This window comes from Saccostrea cucullata, unplaced genomic scaffold (assembly GCF_032062105.1).
Source record: "Saccostrea cucullata isolate Sc308-1 unplaced genomic scaffold, CSIRO_AGI_Scuc_v1 ctg190, whole genome shotgun sequence".
Lineage (NCBI taxonomy): Eukaryota > Metazoa > Mollusca > Bivalvia > Ostreida > Ostreidae > Saccostrea > Saccostrea cuccullata.
Genome location: NW_026931523.1, coordinates 126616 through 145979, shown reverse-complemented (window position 1 = coordinate 145979; position 19364 = coordinate 126616). Strand labels below are relative to the sequence as shown.

At 32.4% G+C, this 19364-nt stretch overlaps 1 protein-coding gene across 3 annotated transcripts in view; it reads left to right on the top strand.

The window, feature by feature from the left end:
* LOC134232806 (E3 ubiquitin-protein ligase rnf213-alpha-like) overlaps positions 1-18389 on the top strand; it is a 33325-nt gene extending 14936 nt beyond the window's left edge. For all 3 annotated transcript variants that reach the window (XM_062714784.1, XM_062714783.1, XM_062714785.1), the window contains 30 exons: positions 163-314; positions 3798-3995; positions 4098-4291; positions 4437-4542; positions 4725-4825; positions 5789-5980; positions 6129-6392; positions 6693-6804; positions 7561-7853; positions 8173-8293; positions 8471-8581; positions 9598-9705; positions 9834-9887; positions 10036-10230; positions 10565-10676; positions 10795-10829; positions 11409-11506; positions 11610-11763; positions 12002-12182; positions 12392-12501; positions 12599-12656; positions 12751-12959; positions 13060-13201; positions 13339-13609; positions 15215-15440; positions 15642-15713; positions 16169-16357; positions 16658-16747; positions 16953-17137; positions 17404-18389. In XM_062714784.1, coding sequence (XP_062570768.1) covers positions 163-314; positions 3798-3995; positions 4098-4291; positions 4437-4542; positions 4725-4825; positions 5789-5980; positions 6129-6392; positions 6693-6804; positions 7561-7853; positions 8173-8293; positions 8471-8581; positions 9598-9705; positions 9834-9887; positions 10036-10230; positions 10565-10676; positions 10795-10829; positions 11409-11506; positions 11610-11763; positions 12002-12182; positions 12392-12501; positions 12599-12656; positions 12751-12959; positions 13060-13201; positions 13339-13609; positions 15215-15440; positions 15642-15713; positions 16169-16357; positions 16658-16747; positions 16953-17137; positions 17404-17569 — 4499 coding nt within the window. In that variant the 3' untranslated portion in view covers positions 17570-18389. The remainder of the gene's footprint in view (positions 1-162; positions 315-3797; positions 3996-4097; positions 4292-4436; positions 4543-4724; positions 4826-5788; positions 5981-6128; positions 6393-6692; positions 6805-7560; positions 7854-8172; positions 8294-8470; positions 8582-9597; positions 9706-9833; positions 9888-10035; positions 10231-10564; positions 10677-10794; positions 10830-11408; positions 11507-11609; positions 11764-12001; positions 12183-12391; positions 12502-12598; positions 12657-12750; positions 12960-13059; positions 13202-13338; positions 13610-15214; positions 15441-15641; positions 15714-16168; positions 16358-16657; positions 16748-16952; positions 17138-17403) is intronic.
* Positions 18390-19364: the final 975 nt, after the last annotated feature.

The following is a 19364-nucleotide window of genomic DNA, read 5'->3' as shown; positions in this document are numbered from 1 at the left end:
GCTTTTCATTTAACTTGATTCCTATGTATAAAGATTGAGTATATTTCTGGTTTTTAACATCTATAAGATTTGCTGTGTTTAATTTCAATTTAATTATGACAAGCGGGCAAATCTCAAATATGAGTGATGAGTGGTTGATATTGTAAGTAAATTACTTCACAGGGAATTCAGCTGAGGAATTATTCAGTCAGTCACCAATGGCTATGATTATCAATGATGTCACCAAGGGAAAAGATACGATCCCTGCAATGCAATTATACATATCCGATTTTGTCAATATGAAGTGCACGACTTTTTCAATTCGAGAGAAGCAGGTCAGTTGATTTTTTCAGCTAAATTGGTTTAATTGCACTGACTTAAATTCATAGCTGCATTTGCCTTTTTTTGAATTTCTATTGTTTAAGGTATCCGATCCATATTAGCCCAAGATTCAATGGAATTGAATGCATTATAGATATGTATGGGCTGAATACTCGGTGTAGTTAGAACTAATTTTCATCTTTTAGTATCAGAATGTAAGAGTGGGACATGTTTATTTTATGACCTTTTCTTGCCCTTGACGAGTTATTTCCCTTTGATTTTTAGGTCACCTGAGTAAACTCAGGTGACCTATTGCCATCCGTTTTCGTCCGTCGTCGTGCGTCGTGCGACGTCCGTCGTCCGTCGTCCATCGTGTGTTAACATTTGAACATTTTCAGCTTCTTCTCTGCAACCACTCAATCAATTTCAACCAAATTTGGCACAAAGCATCTATGGGTGAAGGGGAACAAAAATTGTGAATTTCATTATCCCTGCCCCCCTGGGGCCTGAGGGGTGGGGCCAAAACCACTAAAATTAATGCAATCTTTAAAAATCTTCTTCTTTACTCCTGGACATCAAGCAGTCAAACTGTTTGCATGATTGTAATCAGCATTGAGTCCTCTACCAAGATTGTGAAATTCATGGCCCTGGGGTCAGGGGTTCTAGTGCTAGGGCGGGGCTAAATAAGTATATAGTGAAAATGCATTATTTCTTTGAAAATCTTCTTCTCTGCTCCTGGGTATTAAATAAACCAACTAAGTGCATAGTTATGATGAGCAAGAGTGCCTCTACAAAAATTGTGAATTTTATGGCCCCAGGGTCAGAGGTTCTGGTGTTAGGGTGGGGCTCTATTGATTATATAGTAATAATACATGATTTCTTTGAAAATCTTATTCTCTGTCCCTGGGTATTAAATAAACCAAGTAAGTAAATAGTTACAATAAGCAAGAGCGCCTCTACCAAAATTGTGAATTTTATGGCCCCAGGGTCAAGGGTTCTGGTGTTGGGGGGGGGCTCTATTGATTATATAGTGAGATTACATGAATTCTTTGAAAATCTTCTTCTCTGCTCCTAGGTATTAAATAAACTAACTAAGTACATAGTTATGATAAGCAAGTGTTCCTAAAATAAGATTGTGAATTTTATGGCCCCAGGGTCAAGGGTTCTGGTGTGTGTGTGTGGGGGGGGGCTCTATTGATTATATAGTGAAAATATGTGAATTCCTTGAAATCTTCTTCTCTGCTCCTAGGTATTATATAAACTAAGTAAGTGCATAGTTATGATGAGCAAGTGTGCCTCAACCAAAATTGTGAATTTAGTGGCCCTATCATCAAGGGTTCTGGTGTTCGGGGGGGGGGGGGGGGGGCTCTAATGATTATATAGTGAAATTATATGAATTCTTTGAAAATCTTCTTCTCTGCTCCTAGGTATTAAATAAATTAACTAAGTGCATAGTGATGATGAGCAAGAGTGCCTCAACCAAAATTGTGAATTTTATGGCCCCAGGATCAAGGGTTCTGGTGTTGATTGATCATATGGTGAAAATACATGAATTCTTTAAAAATCTTCTAAAAATCTTCTTCTCTGCTCCTAGGTATTAAATAAACTAACTAAGTGCATAGTTATGATGAGCAAGAGTGCCTCTACAAAAATTGTGAATTTTATGGCCCCGGCATCAATGGTTCTGGTGGGGGGGGGGGGAGCTTTATTGTTTATAAAGTAAAAATAAATGAATTCTTTGAAAATCTTATTATCTGCTCCTAGGTATTAAATAAACTAAGTAAGTGCATAGTTATGATGAGCAAGAATGCCTCTTCTAAAATTATGAATTTCATTGCCCCAGGGTCTGGGGTTCTGGTGGGGGAGGGGGCTTTATTGTTTATAAAGTGAAAATACATGAATTCTTTGAAAATCTTCTTCTCTGCTCCTAGGTATTAAATAAACTAAGTAAGTGCATAGTTATGATGAGCAAGAATGCCTCTTCTAAAATTATGAATTTCATTGCCCCAGGGTCTGGGGTTCTGGTGTTAGGGTGGGGCTCTATTGATTATATAGTGAAAATACATTAAATCTTTGAAAGTGTTCTTCTCTGGGTATGAAGCAGATGAACTATCTATATAGTTATGATGAGCAAGGGCCCTAATCTTGCAGAATTGTGAATTTCACGGCCCCAGGGTCAGGGGTGGGGGGGGCTCTACTTATATACTGAAAATGAATTAATTGTTTGAAATCTGGTCCTTTGTATTTATAAAACATTTATTTACTTTTTGATAGGCAATTTTAAGGGTGCCTTTTAAAAATTTGTGCAACCTAGGGTCAGGGGTTTATGTCAGAGTGTTAGGGGCACTACTGATTATTGATGAATATTACTGATTAGTTGGAGTGCATTTTTGTTCCCCTACCCTGTGTATGGGTATTCAGTAACCAAGCTAAGAAACTGCTAAGTTTATTGTTATGATGATCAATGGCGCCCTTTTAAAATTGTGAATGCCATATAGCATCTGGCTTAAAACATGAATCAAATTCAATACACTGTAACTGGAAAGTTGTTGCATAATGCTCAGGTGACCTATAAGGCCCGTGGGCCTCTTGTACTCAATAAAAATTAATTTTAAAAAAATCTGTCAAGTAAAAAAATTATTTCTAATTGTTTTTCTGTTCCCAATGATCAAATACATCTTTCCACCACAGGATTTTTTGATATTTGAAGTATTTATTTTTTTTATCTTTGAAAACTTGCTTCCTTTTATAGACTTCAATGCAATCTTCAATAATTAATTTCTGCTTAGGAAATCAAATTTTTTGAAAATACTCTTGGTAAATCCCTTTCTACTCTAAAATGTATTAAAATAATTTTAGGATATTTTACAAACAATTGATATTTAAGGTTAGAAATTTTGGACCTAATATGGGTCGGATACCTTTTTCGAATACACCACTGTCAAACTGTTGCGTACTTTTATTATCTCTTTGAAAATTATTGTTGACAAAAGATATGTTCACTGCAAGTGTGGAATAATCATTTTGGTTTGTGTATCTGTCTCTTTGTTCTTCTGTCAGTCCCTTGGTTTTTGTAATCGTTGACATTAATTTTTTTTACCACAACTTTGGCGTAAGAAAAGTCTCTCTTGGTTTGGAGTTCATAAGGTGAAAGGAGAGGGAAAAAATTCATACATTCTGTTTGTGTAAAGTTTTCATTTTCGTGTGTTATCTCTTTTGCAAAGACATTTTATATCATAACTCCCTACAGACCCGCCTCTCCTAAAGTCCAACCTCACTCTACTCCACCCTTGATCCATATGACCCCCTCTAGATCCGTGCATGTTCATTCATACTTAAGCGGGTGACACAACAGATTTTCTGAATTTGCTTTAAAAATACAGTATAAATACTGTAAAAGAATGGAATACTCGTAGTTATCGAGTTCCGTTTTCAAAGTGTACAAAAGTTTTTATTATGTCTCATCAGTTTGTATTATTTCTCATACATCGTTACAGCTGATTTGTGAATCCTTGGTTGCTAACATTGAACAGAGACCGATGGGAATTCCAGAATCATTGTCAGACCGTCTAGTGTGTATACATAGCGTTTTTAAAGGAATGGAAGACTCTGTGAAGACCTTTTGTGACATTGCATCTCTGCTCGAACATCTACAGAATGAAAAATTCTTTGAACATGTCCAAAACAGTTACCAGGTAATAAAACCAATATAAGTATACTATACTTTTTCCCCATTTCACTTTGTTGATATATAAATATACTCGATGAAAAATAACACTTTTTTAAATTTCTTTTAGATGCTTGACATTGGATCTGTAAAATACCTTTTGGAAAAACTAAATCCCATAGATGCAATAGAATCACGTGATGGGCAGACATTTTGGATGCAGCAATTTCAGTTTTACAAACCTTTTATTGAAAGGATTTTACATCAATCAATTGAAACCCTACAACCAGGCAATCCTAGACGTCGATTTATTGAACAAATGAGGTTTAATTTGATCTACTGATATTTTAATATTCCATTTGTTAAATTTAAATATTAACTTGGTTAATGTAATATTATGTTACTTTTTCCCGTTTCCTCTGAAATTCATTTTGTTTTATTCATCATTCTGGAATTTCGTTTCAACTAGGTCAACATGGGCAAAAATCACAGCATTGAAATTATATATAGAAAATATAGCAGGAGACGAGAAAACAGATAAATTGATCAACCAAGACTGTAAATTTCTTTGGAAGGTATAGTTTTATTTTTCATATATTAAACGCTAATACTGTATATCTATTCACATTTAGGAAATTCAATATACATTTTAAAATTTGAATTTAACACACAATCATTACTCAAAGAAGTATGAATATCTACGGATATGTTTAATATATTTGTCTTATAAATATTTCTTTTATTGTCTATTTTTCAGTATCTTGGAGAAAATGCAAACTTCAAATCAATTGAAACAGTAGAAAAATTTGAAAAATTTCTGAAGGCTTCAAACAAGAAAGCCATGAAGGACTTTTTAGAGTAAGATACTTTCTATTAGAAATTTAATTGTGTTGTTCTAAGAAAGGTTGTATTGAAAATGTTGGGTAATAATTGCAAATGTTAAAGTTTATAGATTTTTCCACCTGATTTTATGTCAATTACCTAGAGATAAATGAAATATCGGTTGTTGTTTTTTGGAGGGGGGGGGGGGGCATGTGTTTGAAATCTTTATCAGATGTCAGTTTGGAAATTTATCCTTCAAGCTCAAAAGTTCAAAAGCAAACACGGACCTCAAAAACATCAGAGGAGGGATCAGGTGACATTGAGGAGTGGTCATTTCTTGCCGACTTGTCACACCCGTCATATATTTCCCACTACACCATTATCATAGTACACTCGCCTTTCTCATGTGTCTATATAGTATTTTTGGCAAGAGAAAACGAGAAAGAAAATCAGAAAAAGAGTTACTAAGAATGAAGGACCTGCGATAACATTTCTTACAACTACCCAAAGATGATATATCATACCTTCATAGAAAAAAAATTCCTTATGATCGATTAAAAACTAAGTTTTTTAATATCAACAAGATGCTTCTTTAATTAAAAATGATCTTGTAAATGCCTTAAGGAAGGACAAAGATGCAAAATCGAGGCATGTGCTTACCATAGAAGCAGTTCATACAATTTCCCCAAACGAAATTGGAAATGCAGAGTACATGCAATAACCTTTCATTGATCGTTTTGTTTATTTTTTGTCCGAAATGAGTTGAAAGGGGTGGGGTTGAGAAACAGCTCAAGAATATTCAGTTTTGCAAAAAATCCCTATAACTTTGCAAAACATATGCAATTTTTGTTCTTTTTTAAGGGAAAATTCAATATTGTTCGTTTTACTTGAAAAGTGTTTTTTCAACATGTAAAATAAAAAAAAAGTAATTGAATTTTATTGATGAAATTCAAAGTTGTGTTCAATTTTTAAAAGAAGGATTTTTTTTTCTTTTTGCAGCAAATTTGGTAAATGCCATTATTGCCAAAAGACATTAAGTTCAACTCCTCCAATTATACTTCCATGTGGTCACAGAATATGCAGAGAGAATTGTCAGGTAATGATAATTACTGAAGGAGATATAGGAAAGTGTCCAGAGTGTTCGGTGGAATTTGAAAATGGTGCAGAATATGACAGGAATGAAGTAGAAAGGTACGACAGTTGGTCTATCTTTTTATCTCATAAGTAATCTGAATTCTATGGAGCATACTTATATAAATAACATAATTTTCAAGATATACATGTAACTGCGTTGTCGCAACAAATCTGAAATATCATTAAATTTACACTTTTTTACCAGGGAAGAGATGAAGCCATTTTGGGACTACCAGAAAAAGAGTAATAAGTTTTACATGCAAATCGAATCGCAACTATGCTTTGAAAACTCTACAGCCCCAAGTGAAGAAGTTTGCAAAAAACTTCTGCAGCTAGTCGTTTTCAAAAAGAAAATTCCTGAGCTTGATATGACCATCATAAGAACCAAAGATATTGGTGTATTTGAGACAATAGTGGACACCACACCAGTTTTTAGATCTTTTCTGTTGCAATTACTTATTAGAAGCAAGTGAGTATTTAGTAACTGTCCTCAAAGAACTTATTTATATACACTGCATGTAAAAATTGATAGATCTAGGAGAATGAAGATAAAAAAAACTGTCAGATTAAGTAATCACTATATGCATTTACAGTTTAAAAGATAATACAAATTAATTTCGCTGTTCCATTTTTATTATATTATTATATTATATTATATTATATTGTATTTGAATCTGTTTGTATGCTCGGACTTTTTTGGGGGGAGGGGGGGTTATGGGGCTTTATATGTCTCAAGCTTTGAAAATCCTTTGTTATGTTTATTTCTTAGTGAGGATACTGTTCTGCAACTTTTCTTGAAAGAAACTGTTGAGGTCTTTGATGACGGCATTCATGGGTCACACATGAAAGACATATGCTTAATGCTGATACAATGTATTGAGGTATTGTCATGTTCGCGAATCAAATAATTGTCTGTCTTCCTTTGTATTTCTGCTGTTATTTTTTAATGCATCCATTTCATGTCTAGAAAGGCAAGACCTTAAAAGGAGTCAGGTTTGGATATTGTACATAGATAAGCAATTTGTTCTGAAGTAAATAAGATGCATAAGGTTTACACATTATTCTTTTTTCTCTCATCCAAGTGTTTTTATCCTGCATATGATTGGTTTGAATTTGCTTAACGCCTTTCTCAAAAAAGTGGAGTAGGCTAATCAACAACCAAATCATGAAAAAAATAAATGAATAAGTTACAAAACAATAACGTTTTAATGGAAAAAAAGTAGCTTTAAATACATTTTTTTTCATTTTCTCTTCATTTTATATCACTTTACATTTGCATGTTCGAGAGTCTGTAATTATTATGCAGCGTCTTCCATTTTCAAATTAAAAATTACATGAAATATTGACTGTAAAATATACAAATAATTTGAAAAGCTTTTAAAATATTCTTGTAGTCTAAGGTAAAATATGATCCAGTTAACTTAAACGAGAGAAACGGATAAAGAATGGAGAGAGAGAGTTAAGCTGTGAAAATACAAAAACGAACACAAACAACCAGTAACAGATGTATCATTATGATGCTTTAAAGAAGTTGTATGCTAACTGCATCATTATGATGCTTTAAAGAAGTTGTATACTAACTGCTTAAAGTTCTTCAGAACAATATTCCTGTAATTATTCTATTTTTATCTATTAAGGACTCTTTAATGGAGGAATCACTATCCCAGAGTTTCCAGTCTGAAATGGAGAGAGAAATTCGTTTTGCAAAGGAATTAATGTTATTAGCAAAGGAACAGTTACAATCAGAAGGAAAGACTGTTGACAAAATTAAATCCATTGCAAGAGCTCGTTTTGGTCTTCAAGTGACGGCCAGGTATTTGCACAAGCTGTTAAATGCATCGTGGGAATTTACAGAATCTGAATTGGCTATGTGTACTGACTTATTCCAAACGTCTGCCAGTTTGTGCGACTCGCCTTTGGAACACATCAGGTAAATTCGTATACAGAAATCATACATTAATTAGAATAGTTTCATTCTGATATACATATACAAAATATCCTTTCATGTTTATATGCAAATTAAAGAGAGCATGGAGCAAACGTTTACATCATCAAAATATATTTACAATTTAGTAAGATGATATTTGCTTCATAACGTAGGTATTTCAAACAGTATCTAGTTGATATGAATTAGAATATCAAAATTGTTAGGCATTTGTCTCGATATGTGCTTAAAATGCTGTGAAAGAAAACGTTCTCTCTCTCTCTCAATTCATTTATTTCTAATGAGAAATTGTTTATCAATTTAGAATGTATTTGCTAAAGCACATCTGCAGACGTTACGGTTTGGAATTCTACAGAAATCTACAATCCTCAAATGAATCTTGGGTGTTCCCATCAGAGGATGGAGATCATAGAGAAAAAGAAAGTGTGAGTACACGTTTTTTTCAGTTTTATTTTGTTGTAGCTGTTACCATACATCGTTTTGGAGACGATCTTATGAAATATTTTGGTTTTTTGTTCTGCTTCTTGATTCATCGGAAGTAGGGATCCCTAGATAATTCTTATACCCACTTGATCATGAATAGGTGTATTGCATTATTACAGACAGAGCAATATAGTCCAGATTACTGTCTCGTACTTGGAGAACAATACAGAAAAATAAAAGAGAAGATAAGTGAAATTTTGGTACCCACGGACATGTCAAAGAAACTGAAGGTACTTTTTGGTATAATAATAAGATTTTGTCCCGTTTGCATGTATATCTGAGTTTCAAAACTTTAAAACAGGGATAAGTCACCAGTATCACACATGTGACCCATTGTGATCTGTTTTGTCTCTCGTCATGCAACGTCCATTGTTTTGCATGTGATAACATTTAAAAATTGTCAGCTTCTTTCTCTGGAACTGCTGAACAAATTTTATATGAGGCATCAATGGGTAAAGGGGAAAAAATTGTGAATTTCACCATTCCTGCTCATATGTGTTGATTGGGCTAAAACAAACAAAATAATTGCATTCTGTATAAACATTCTCACCCCCCACACTATTAATCAGTCAAACAGCTGGTATGTTTGTGATAAATTTTGAGCCTTCTACTGGGTCATTGGCTCTTTGAGCTAACGGTCTGGGCTCTAGATTTTAAAGCGAAAAAGAAAAAAATTTGAAGAATATTTTTGTGCCTGCTCTATCTCATGTTCTTGTTCTAAAGTCAGAGCAAAAAAAAATGGTTCATTAATTTCCTATGACTACATGTATAAGGAAAAATAATTGTTTTTAAAAAACAGCCCTATTCCTTATCATAGCTGTCAGACTTTTCCAAGTAATTTAGCAAGTACACTGTATGTCGATAGAGAATAGGGAATTAAAAATACATCCATAAAATGTGGAAGAAATATCCATGCAAAGTACTAGTATTCTGTTAACATAATAACCAAACTTACACAGTCATATCAAAATACAAGTATCCTAATGTAGTGAAAATTCATAATTGATCCAAACATTGTTCCTCGTCTGAGTATGGTTAAAATGAGTTTTACAATTTTATATCTTGGCTAGGGAAATAAGAAGAAAAAAAAATTCTCTAAAGAATACTACTTTCATATGCATAAATGTTTATTTTAATCTCTCTCTCTCTCTCTCTCTCTCTCTCTCTCTCTCTCTCTCTCTCTCCTGTTATACTTTTCTATGTATAATTTTGTATTTAATTTTTTATTTTTTCTAATTAATTGAAGCTTAAAGACAAATCCCGCACAGTTCAAGTATTTTTCCTTCTGGGACTCTGTAGAGAAATGAAATCACGGTCATTGTTTCAAGAAGAAAAAATGCAAACAAAAGAACAGGTAAGTTGTTTTTTTTAACAAGCGGCATGTTGAATCTTTTTTTCTTAATTTAATTTTTTATATAAAAAAAACCTTAGAATAACAAAAGACCATACTTCTTAAGAACATATACTTTTTGTAATTTACAGTTAAAATGTAAGCTGCAGAAATTATTGAAAAACCAGAAACTCCAAATTGTGATGGTGAGAAATTGTTTCTTAATATAATTTGATTTTCTTTAATTTTTAATATACATATCTTAAAAAATAAAAGATTTATTTATTTTGTTATTTTAAATTTTCTTTTTAATTTTTTTTTTTCATTTTTGTTAATCAAATGAATTCTAAACAGGGATATCTAGAGGAAATATTTGACGATTCTCTTGGACGATCGTGTGAACAGCTTACCCTCAGCCTTTGTGATAATATGCATGAGGAAAGTATTATATTTCTCATCCTCCATTTGATGTTCGTTTTAAAAGTGACTGGAAATAAAGGACAATTGCTTCCACTTCATGCCTTAGCATATGAACCAAATGTCTTGGAGGTATAATTTTTTTTATATAGAATACAACATAACATTTACCATAATTTAAAAAGCTACATCGTACTTGGTCTGGGGAGGTTTTTTTTTATAATAGTATATAAAATTAATCGTACATTGTTTTCAGAATAATCTTTGGAATTGATTTTTGACATAAAAATACATTATTTTGATTAAGAGGTATTGTTATATTTTGTCCTTTGTTTAGTTTAATATGCATCATATATGATTTGATTTATGTATACTTTCATAATTGTTTAAAATTTTATTAATGAATTTTAAATAGCAATAATTAAGCCATACCACAAAAACCGTTTTTCTTCTTGAACTCTTTTAGAATGTATTTTTACCAACAATGCCTGAGGAGTGTTTATCTAGAGAGATCCAGGAGGAACTCCAGAGAATGGAGAAAATAGCCAACAAAACTCACCACAACTTTACGTGGTATCGTAAGTATCAAGTTTTATTCATATATTTCAATAAAAAGTGTGAGAAATACTATACATGATAAAGTAAAGTTAATCTTTAAAAATAGATTATCATATATCAAATTTTATTTTTTATCAGGTTGTCCAAACGGTCATCTTTATGGAGTTGGTGATGTAAGTCTGTTTAATTTGCTCCTGTGTGGATATTGACATAGGTTCTCTAGGATTTTTAGTTCAACTTATAAATTTTTAATACATAGCAGAATAGGACTTATGGCTATTTATAGTTTGTTGTTGAGAGTAATATTTGTGAACATATATTTTATTTTTAAAGAGTGAAATACTCTTACAAAAAAATACACCACCTTCTTTGGTTTCTGTTTATAAGATTTAAAAATAAATAGATTTATTGATTGTATATTGTTTAACGTCCCTCTTGCGTGAATTTTTCACTCATTTGGAGACGCCACCATTTGCCGGTGGAGAGCTGCAAATTTTGTCCTATACTCGGCACTTAGGGCCATTGAGCAGGGAGGGATCTTTTACCTGCCAGCACCTACTGCGACACAGGACCTCGACTTATACTGTCTCATCCGAAGGACCGGTCTCCAGGTCCCGCAGTGGGATTCGACCGCGACGTAAAGATTTACTCCTTACTTCGCGACTCTAGAGCAGACGCCCTAACCACTGGGCCACGCGAGCGACTTTAAAAATAGACAAATGTTTTGAAAATGAACCGTTTATAATTTTCAGTGTGGAAATCCTACCCAGAAAGGTCGTTGTTATGAATGTAATGCAGAAATTGGTTCGGAATTGGAAAGAAATCGTGCAGACAATGTAAAGTATACTGGGTATGTATGAAACCATTTTTTCTAGATAGAAGTAAGGGTATTGCCTAATTAAACTCAGAGAGAATATTTGATATTTGTGAAAATCTTTTATTACATGATTTAGGGATGATCAAAGTCGCAGAGGTCATATTCTTGGGACACCAAGCGACAGATCGTTTGACGCTGTTTCGGAAAGAAATCTTTCTCCAATTTCTAATGCAGTTTTAAGGGTTTTGATACATCTCTCGATGTTTATAGGGGCTAATTACAACATTGAGGTAAGTTCTTGAAACCATTTTGTTTTACAGCATAAGTGTAACTCCCTAAATATTAGGAAAAATACTCATTCGGTATATTAATCATTTATCAGTGGTGCATTCCATGTTTTGTTCATTATCTTTCCTATATTTTTGCTTGAATAAATAATATGATAATAAATTTACCTTGGTCTTTTTTTTTTGAAAATAGAGAGTATATCACACGTTTTAAGTTAAATAAATGAATTTATCGTTTCAGGAAATGACAAAATTGATTCATCCTACCGTACACGAGGATGATGTTCCCCAATTCCTTTGGGATCACATTCTGGTGGATATAAGCACATTGAGGAAAACATTAGATCAGGGCTTAGATGGAGTTTTTATGCTTCTTCATGTACTTGTTCATTCTTTCCTGAGAGAAGAGCCGCCTCTTGCAGGTATATGTGATTTTGAACTTTTTTAATTTGCTCTAAAGCATTTAAACACCTGAAAATGTCAAATGAAATTCACAGCAATATCAGATTTGTTGTAATTTTCTTTTGTATGGATGAAATCAGTGGATGAAAAAAGATAAGCTTCGATGTTGTATAACACTGAATTTGATGGGTTTTTTTTTCTAAATCAACTATTATTCTTAATTTTTTAGTTGCCAGTAGAAATAATCAGGACACACCAGTGCATATCTTGCAAACAAAAGATGGAAGAAAACTTTGGGAGATGGAGTTTTCAATGACTTACATTGCGGAAGTATTGCAGGTAACAATGTCTGTAATCTACTCATATGTACAATTCTTGTATTTTGCCAGGAAAAGTGCATTTTCAAAACTTATGTTCTTTATTACTCAAAATGTAGAAGAGCAAAGAGCTTTTCAAGACATGTGAAGATATCCTATCAGAGGACACGAGCATAGGTAGACATTTCACCTGTAAATTATGATTATCATTACAGTCTTCTTTTTGTAAATTTGAAGAAATATCTTAAAATAAAACATTTATCTTTATCAGTCTCAGATCCTGTTTTAAGAAGAGTGTTTGATTTGGATGACGCAACACGTGAACAGTTTAACTTTAATGAAATGCAGACATGTGAATTTATGTGGCAACATAGGATAAAAGTCTCTTTTGAACACTTTGTCCATGAGTTTCATATGTTAAGGGACAGATTAGGACCAGAGGTGGAACGATTTGTTCTTCTAGATGCATTCTTAAGACAGGTATAAAAAACATCAAATTTGTTAAAGACATTTCATTTTCGTAGCACGATGCAGCGTATAACATACATACTCATTTACATGTATTACACGTTACCTTTAGGACTGTTATTTGAGATACCTAAGATATATCCCAGCTGTCGTAAGAATGCAGAGTGTCTTGAAAGCTAAATACAGAAAACAGATAACCAGAGAAGAGGCCAGATCCATTACCATAAGAGATTGCCTTCAGCAATGTAGACAAGGTAACAGACATTTGTATAATTAAAAAAAATGAATTTTCTCTCTCTCTCTCTCTCTCTCTCTCGTTATTTTTTTCTATGTTTGTTTCTGTATATAGTGTTTGTGTTACCTTATGTAAAATAAGCATTATTGTCTACAGATCCATTCAGCAAGGAGATCGAAGATGGAGTGGTCTCCATCTGTGAACTGTGGAAATGTTTCCGGAAGTTTTACTTCGACTTCGAAACACAAGATATGAACAAGGAAATAGAAGCCCTATTAGAACGTAATATAGATGTAGATGTTGATAGTGTATCATTACTTATCCCTGACACTAGAGGAAGTGGAACAATAATCAGTCTTTTATTTCGATTCATGATTGGGAAGCAAAATGCATTTATGAAACTGTTCGAAGATTTAACACAGACAAGGTAAACAATTACACATTTCCATTAAAAAAATTATTTTATTCATGGTGTAGTTTGATATGATGATTTGTTTTTAACAGCAAGTGATTAAAGAATGCCATTAGTTATATTTTCACAATCTATGCACTTATATTGATTACATTTGTATTTAGCAAAGTTTCAATTTAAATAGCGGTAGCTGATTTTCTTATTAGCTCTACTGGTCAGAGACCAGAAGAGCTTATGCAATAGTAATGCGTCCGTCCGTCCGTCTGTCTGTCTGTCTGTCTGTCTGTCTGTCCGTCTGTCTGTAAACAATTTTTCAAAACGCTACTCCTCCTACAATTTTAGTCTGATTTCAATATTACTTGGCACACGAGTAGACTACACTAAGATACATAGAATAGTGCATCGGTTTTTAATTTCAATGAATGGTGTTGCCATGGTTGCTAAAATAGAATTTTCTGTGAAATTCTTTAAAAACGCTACTCCTTCTACAGTTTTGGTCTGATTTCACTATAACTTGGCACACAAGTAGACTACACTAAGATATAGAATAGTGCATCGGTTTTTGATTTCAATAAACGGTGTTGCCATGGTTACTAAAAATAGAATTTTCTGTGAAATTCCTTTAAAACGCTACTCCTTCTACAGTTTTGGTCTGATTTCAATATAACTTGGCACACAAGTAGACTACACTAAGATACATAGAATAGTGCATCGGTTTTTGATTTCAATATACGGTGTTGCCATGGTTACTAAAAATAGAATTTTCTCTGAAATTCCTTTAAAACGCTACTCCTTCTACAGTTTTGGTCTGATTTCAATATAACTTGGCACACAAGTAGACTACACTAAGATATAGAATAGTGCATCGGTTTTTGATTTCAATAAACGGTGTTGCCATGGTTACTAAAAATAGAATTTTCTGTGAAATTCCTTTAAAACACTACTCCTTCTACAGTTTTGGTCTGATTTCAATATAACTTGGCACACAAGTAGACTACACTAAGATACATAGAATAGTGCATCGGTTTTTGATTTGGGTGAACGTTGTTGCCATGGTTACTAAAAATAGAATTCTCTGTGAAATTCCTTTAAAACACTACTCCTTCTACAGTTTTGGTCTGATTTCAATATAATTTGGCACACTAGTAGACTACACTAAGATACATAGAATAGTGCATCGGTTTTTGATTTCAATAAACGGTGTTGCCATGGTTACTAAAAATAGAATTTTCTGTGAAATTCCTTTAAAACACTACTCCTTCTACAGTTTTGGTCTGATTTCAATATAACTTGGCACACAAGTAGACTACACTAAGATACATAGAATAGTGCATCGGTTTTTTATTTCGGTGAACGGTGTTACCATGGTTACTAAAAATAGAATTTTCTGTGAAATTCCTTTAAAACGCTACTCCTTCTACAGTTTTAGTTTGATTTCAAAATAAGTTGGCACACAAGTAGACTACACAAAGTGAAAGATACATAAAATAGTGCAATGGTTTTTGATAAGTACAAACCAGTAGAGCTACAGTCTTGACATAGACTTCTGGTCGTTTCTTAATTTTTGTACGAGAAATTATGAATTACATAATATTTATACTGAGTCACTATTGTTGATAGGACTAGCCATGTGAAGGATATAAGTTTTGACGAATTGGCGACAAGTGATCTTATTTCATACCATCACAAGGCCGACTTGCTTCCTATCATCATATCAAATTGTAATTACACATATGCTAAAGATGAAAGGACAACTTTGGACTACGATTTTGACAGTATCCAATCAGCTATAAAAAATCAGATATTACAAGGAAAACCAATTCTAAATGTCAGTGCATGGAAATGGGTAGGTTACTGATAATAGGCGTTATTTGATTTACTTTTAAATTGCATGAAAACATAAAATGTGTTTTCCAATGTGTTGTAATATGTTGTTTTGATTATTGTAGTCTTTGTATTATATGATTTGGTGTGTAACATATGTATGATTTGGAGAAAAAACAAAGCAAATAACTTTTATTGTATTGAAAATATATTATTGTTGTAGCCCTGGAATACTGTATATCGGGCTGACGCCGATATGACGAGGTTTGCTACACTAAATGCTAGGATAAATCAGGTAATATTGAAGACAAAAATGAAAAGGAAAATGTTCACATATGTATACATTATCTATACCTGTCCAATATTAGGAGTAAATACTGAAGCCCTCTGGCTCTTCCATCCGTACAAGCAGTTATGTCTTTATCAGAACTTTTTTAAAAGGAGAAACACTAAAAAATAGTAATGTGTTGTAGGGGCCATTATATTTTGAAAGGTTCTGAAGGAAAAGAAAATATTCACTTTTTTCTTATATTGAATGTATGTTGTTTAACGTACCTCTCTAGAATTTTTCACTCATATGGAGACACCACCAATTGCCAGTGGGAATTTTTTTTCTTATAGTATTATATGAACATAAGCATATTAGTTCAATTGTTTAAAATAATATACATACTAGTATTTATATTTTCTTTCTTTTCTTTTTTGTTTTTGGTAATGTATATTCATCAAATCATGTTTTATATTACATAGAAACCCTTGGATAAAATGCTTCAGAGACAGATAATAACTGATTTCACGGATTTACCAGACATTTACGAAGCCATAGAAAATATAGACACGGTGGTCAACTTTCTTCTTTCCGTGAATTGCAGTGGTGATGATCTGCTGAGTGAATTTATGGAGAATATTTTACAAATGAGTTCACTTTTAAGTCAAAAGGTATTTCTGTTTCACTAAGTTCTGCAACTATAACATGTATTTTTAACACTTATTAATAGGCATGCATGTTTGTTGCAGTGCAGAAATGTAAAATTATGTTTTTGTTCTTCAAAAGGCTACATATGAACTACTTACCTTTTGTAATCGATTTTTAAAAATATTTCATTAATCATACAATAAAGGTTATATTCCCGTCCATACAGTTACTCTATTAATAAAACAATTATAATCTTATAATATTTATTATAAACTTGTACATTTGCTTTTTGTAATTTCATAATTAATATAAATAATTGACAGGCCAGCGTTTCCTGTAGACTTCACCACGTCCAGTCTCTGTGGTTTCTGTTCATGTTTGAAAAGACAAAGAGACTTACCTTAAGTGAAAAGGTAAATAAGAATTTAGCTGCAGATATGTGACGTTATGGTTTTACATGTCAAAGACAAATATATAAAACCATAACGCTACAGATCTGCAGCTAAAAAGAATTCTGTCTCAACTTCTCAAGTATGTGTTTTACTTCAAATTTTTTTTTATGAATATCAGGAAAATCGTAATTCGATTTACATATACACGATTTACTTGCAATTTCAGGATGGCTTTGAAAGTATTCATGAAAACATTAAGGAGCCTTTGAGTGAACAGATGTGTAAAGACCTCTGTTGGTACTTGACAGACTTGTCTACGGAGAAACTTGGCGTAATCCTGGAACAATTGTTGGAATGTATCTTATTCACATTGAATCAGGGTCAATGGAACTATGGTTCTTATTCACATAGGTATGAGCTTTGTTAGACTTGGACTGTAATACATGAATGTATTTGCTTTTTTCTGACATAGTGTGTTTGTTTTGTACATTTTTCCTTTACAGTATTTTTAAAGGTCTTTGAAATCTTTAAGAAATTTTCTAAAGATGTACTATACTTTTTTTTATTTGCATGTATTTATTTATCTATTTTCAGAAGGCTTAGTTAGTAACATGCAGCATTAATTTAGCCATAAGGTAATTAACGAACGTTTATTTTTAGCATTGTTATATTTCCAGCTTGAGTGAAACGCTTATGGTTCATTTGGAGGATCCTATTTATTCTGAGGTGGACTTAAAAACTCTTGGGTTAAATGATGTACAGCGGTTACCATCCACCATACTGTCTTCCCATTCCGTAGAAGTGTGGAAAATGATCAGTCGCATAATTCAAAGTCGTGAATGAATAAAGAATACAAATAACTAGATTAGTACACAACTTTCACTCTTTTATTTTATCACACATTGAAATGATGTACTTTCTGTTCATGTAAAAAATATAACGAACAACGTAAAACAAGACAAGTCGTATTGTATCTCCCTTCACGGAAAGGAAACATGCTTTGCTCTGAATTTTGCCTGATAATTTTTGCTTAAATTAATTCTTCTTTATACATGTGTCATTGTAAACAGTTTGTGTTTGTAGGTCTTTGTGTATTTATAGATGGTTTGAATGATAATTTATTTTTTTTAGCATGGATATATTGTTCTCTACAGCCAAATAATATGTAATATTTTATAAGTCGGAGAATTTGTTTGTTTATCAACGTGATTTTATTTTTTTTTCCAACTACATGTATTACCATTTTTCATAGTTTTTAAAACTGCAATGTGTAATGATATAAAATTGTATATTATTGCTTTAATAATTGAAGAAAACCATAACACGTTTTAACAGTGTAATTGAGAAGAACTCAAAAGAAATGTGATTCAATTAACTCAAACTATCAAATACAGATTTTAAAATATACTGCTGTGCTCGAAGTTCAGATGTTAAACTTAAAACTTAATTAAAAAAAATTACATGGTTATACTACAACCAAGGTTGTTATTATAACTGCATTTCCGCGATAATATACATTTGTATTTTTGTTATTTGATTACTAGTATTGGTGATTGAATGATCCAAGTGTCATATTTATTCTTATAAAATAAAAAATTTCCATGTGTATTTTATGATCATATTGGATTAAAGAATAAATTATATTCCACACAAAGAATGGACATGAATAAATTGAGTCGAATGTCTTTCATTCAATTAAATGTAAAGATGATGAACATTATTCAAGCTCCATTAAGACAATACAGACCTGGGGCCCGTTTTACAAAAGGACTTACGATTTGAGACCATATTTAATTCTTCATACTTTTAAATACTTTTTAATTAACATTATATTGAAAATTATTTTTATCTTTTTAAAAGGAATGTGGTAAGATATTTTTACATAAACAATTTCAACGAGAATTATTAATTTTGCTTAATTTTACAATAATCTGAAGTTTTTGGTCTTAGTCGTAAGTTCTTTTGTAAAACGGGCCCCAGGAGACGAGCAAACATGGACCTCTTACATGTCTTAAACGTCTGATTATGGCCTTAATTTTAGTATGTCGATCAACGTAGACGTAATGATGAATTGTATTTGCTGAAAAATTAAAGTTATTGTATCAACCAAGAATGTGCAAAATGTTGACTTTGTACGAGACTGATTATATTCTCGTTTCATCAATTCATTTGTCAATAGCTTGCCTCCCTAATACCTCAAATATAAAATTTCAAAAACAGCAATTTTCATCTGTCATTAGTTATGCCGTCCACCAAATACTATGAACACATATTGAGTGATTGGAAACTATATACAACAAATGTTCTCAGTTGCAACTCGCCGGAGATGATCACATCTCTAACAACAAAAGCTATTTACACAGTAAACAAATAATTAATTATTTACAGAACATTTTAGAACTGGTATGCTGTCATCTACATCTCTCAGATAGAAATTGCAAAAAGTAGATTCTTGGCTCCAATCTGCAGAATCTAAAATTAACTTTATTGATGCACCATTAAATAAAGCCCAAGAAGGACCTTTTGCTCTTGTACTATGTCCTTTCACTTTTTGTTTGTTTTCATAAGCCATATGTATAGTCTGAATAATCCATTTTGAAATGGTCTGAGATGTCACAGCTTGATGTGGCTCAAGTAA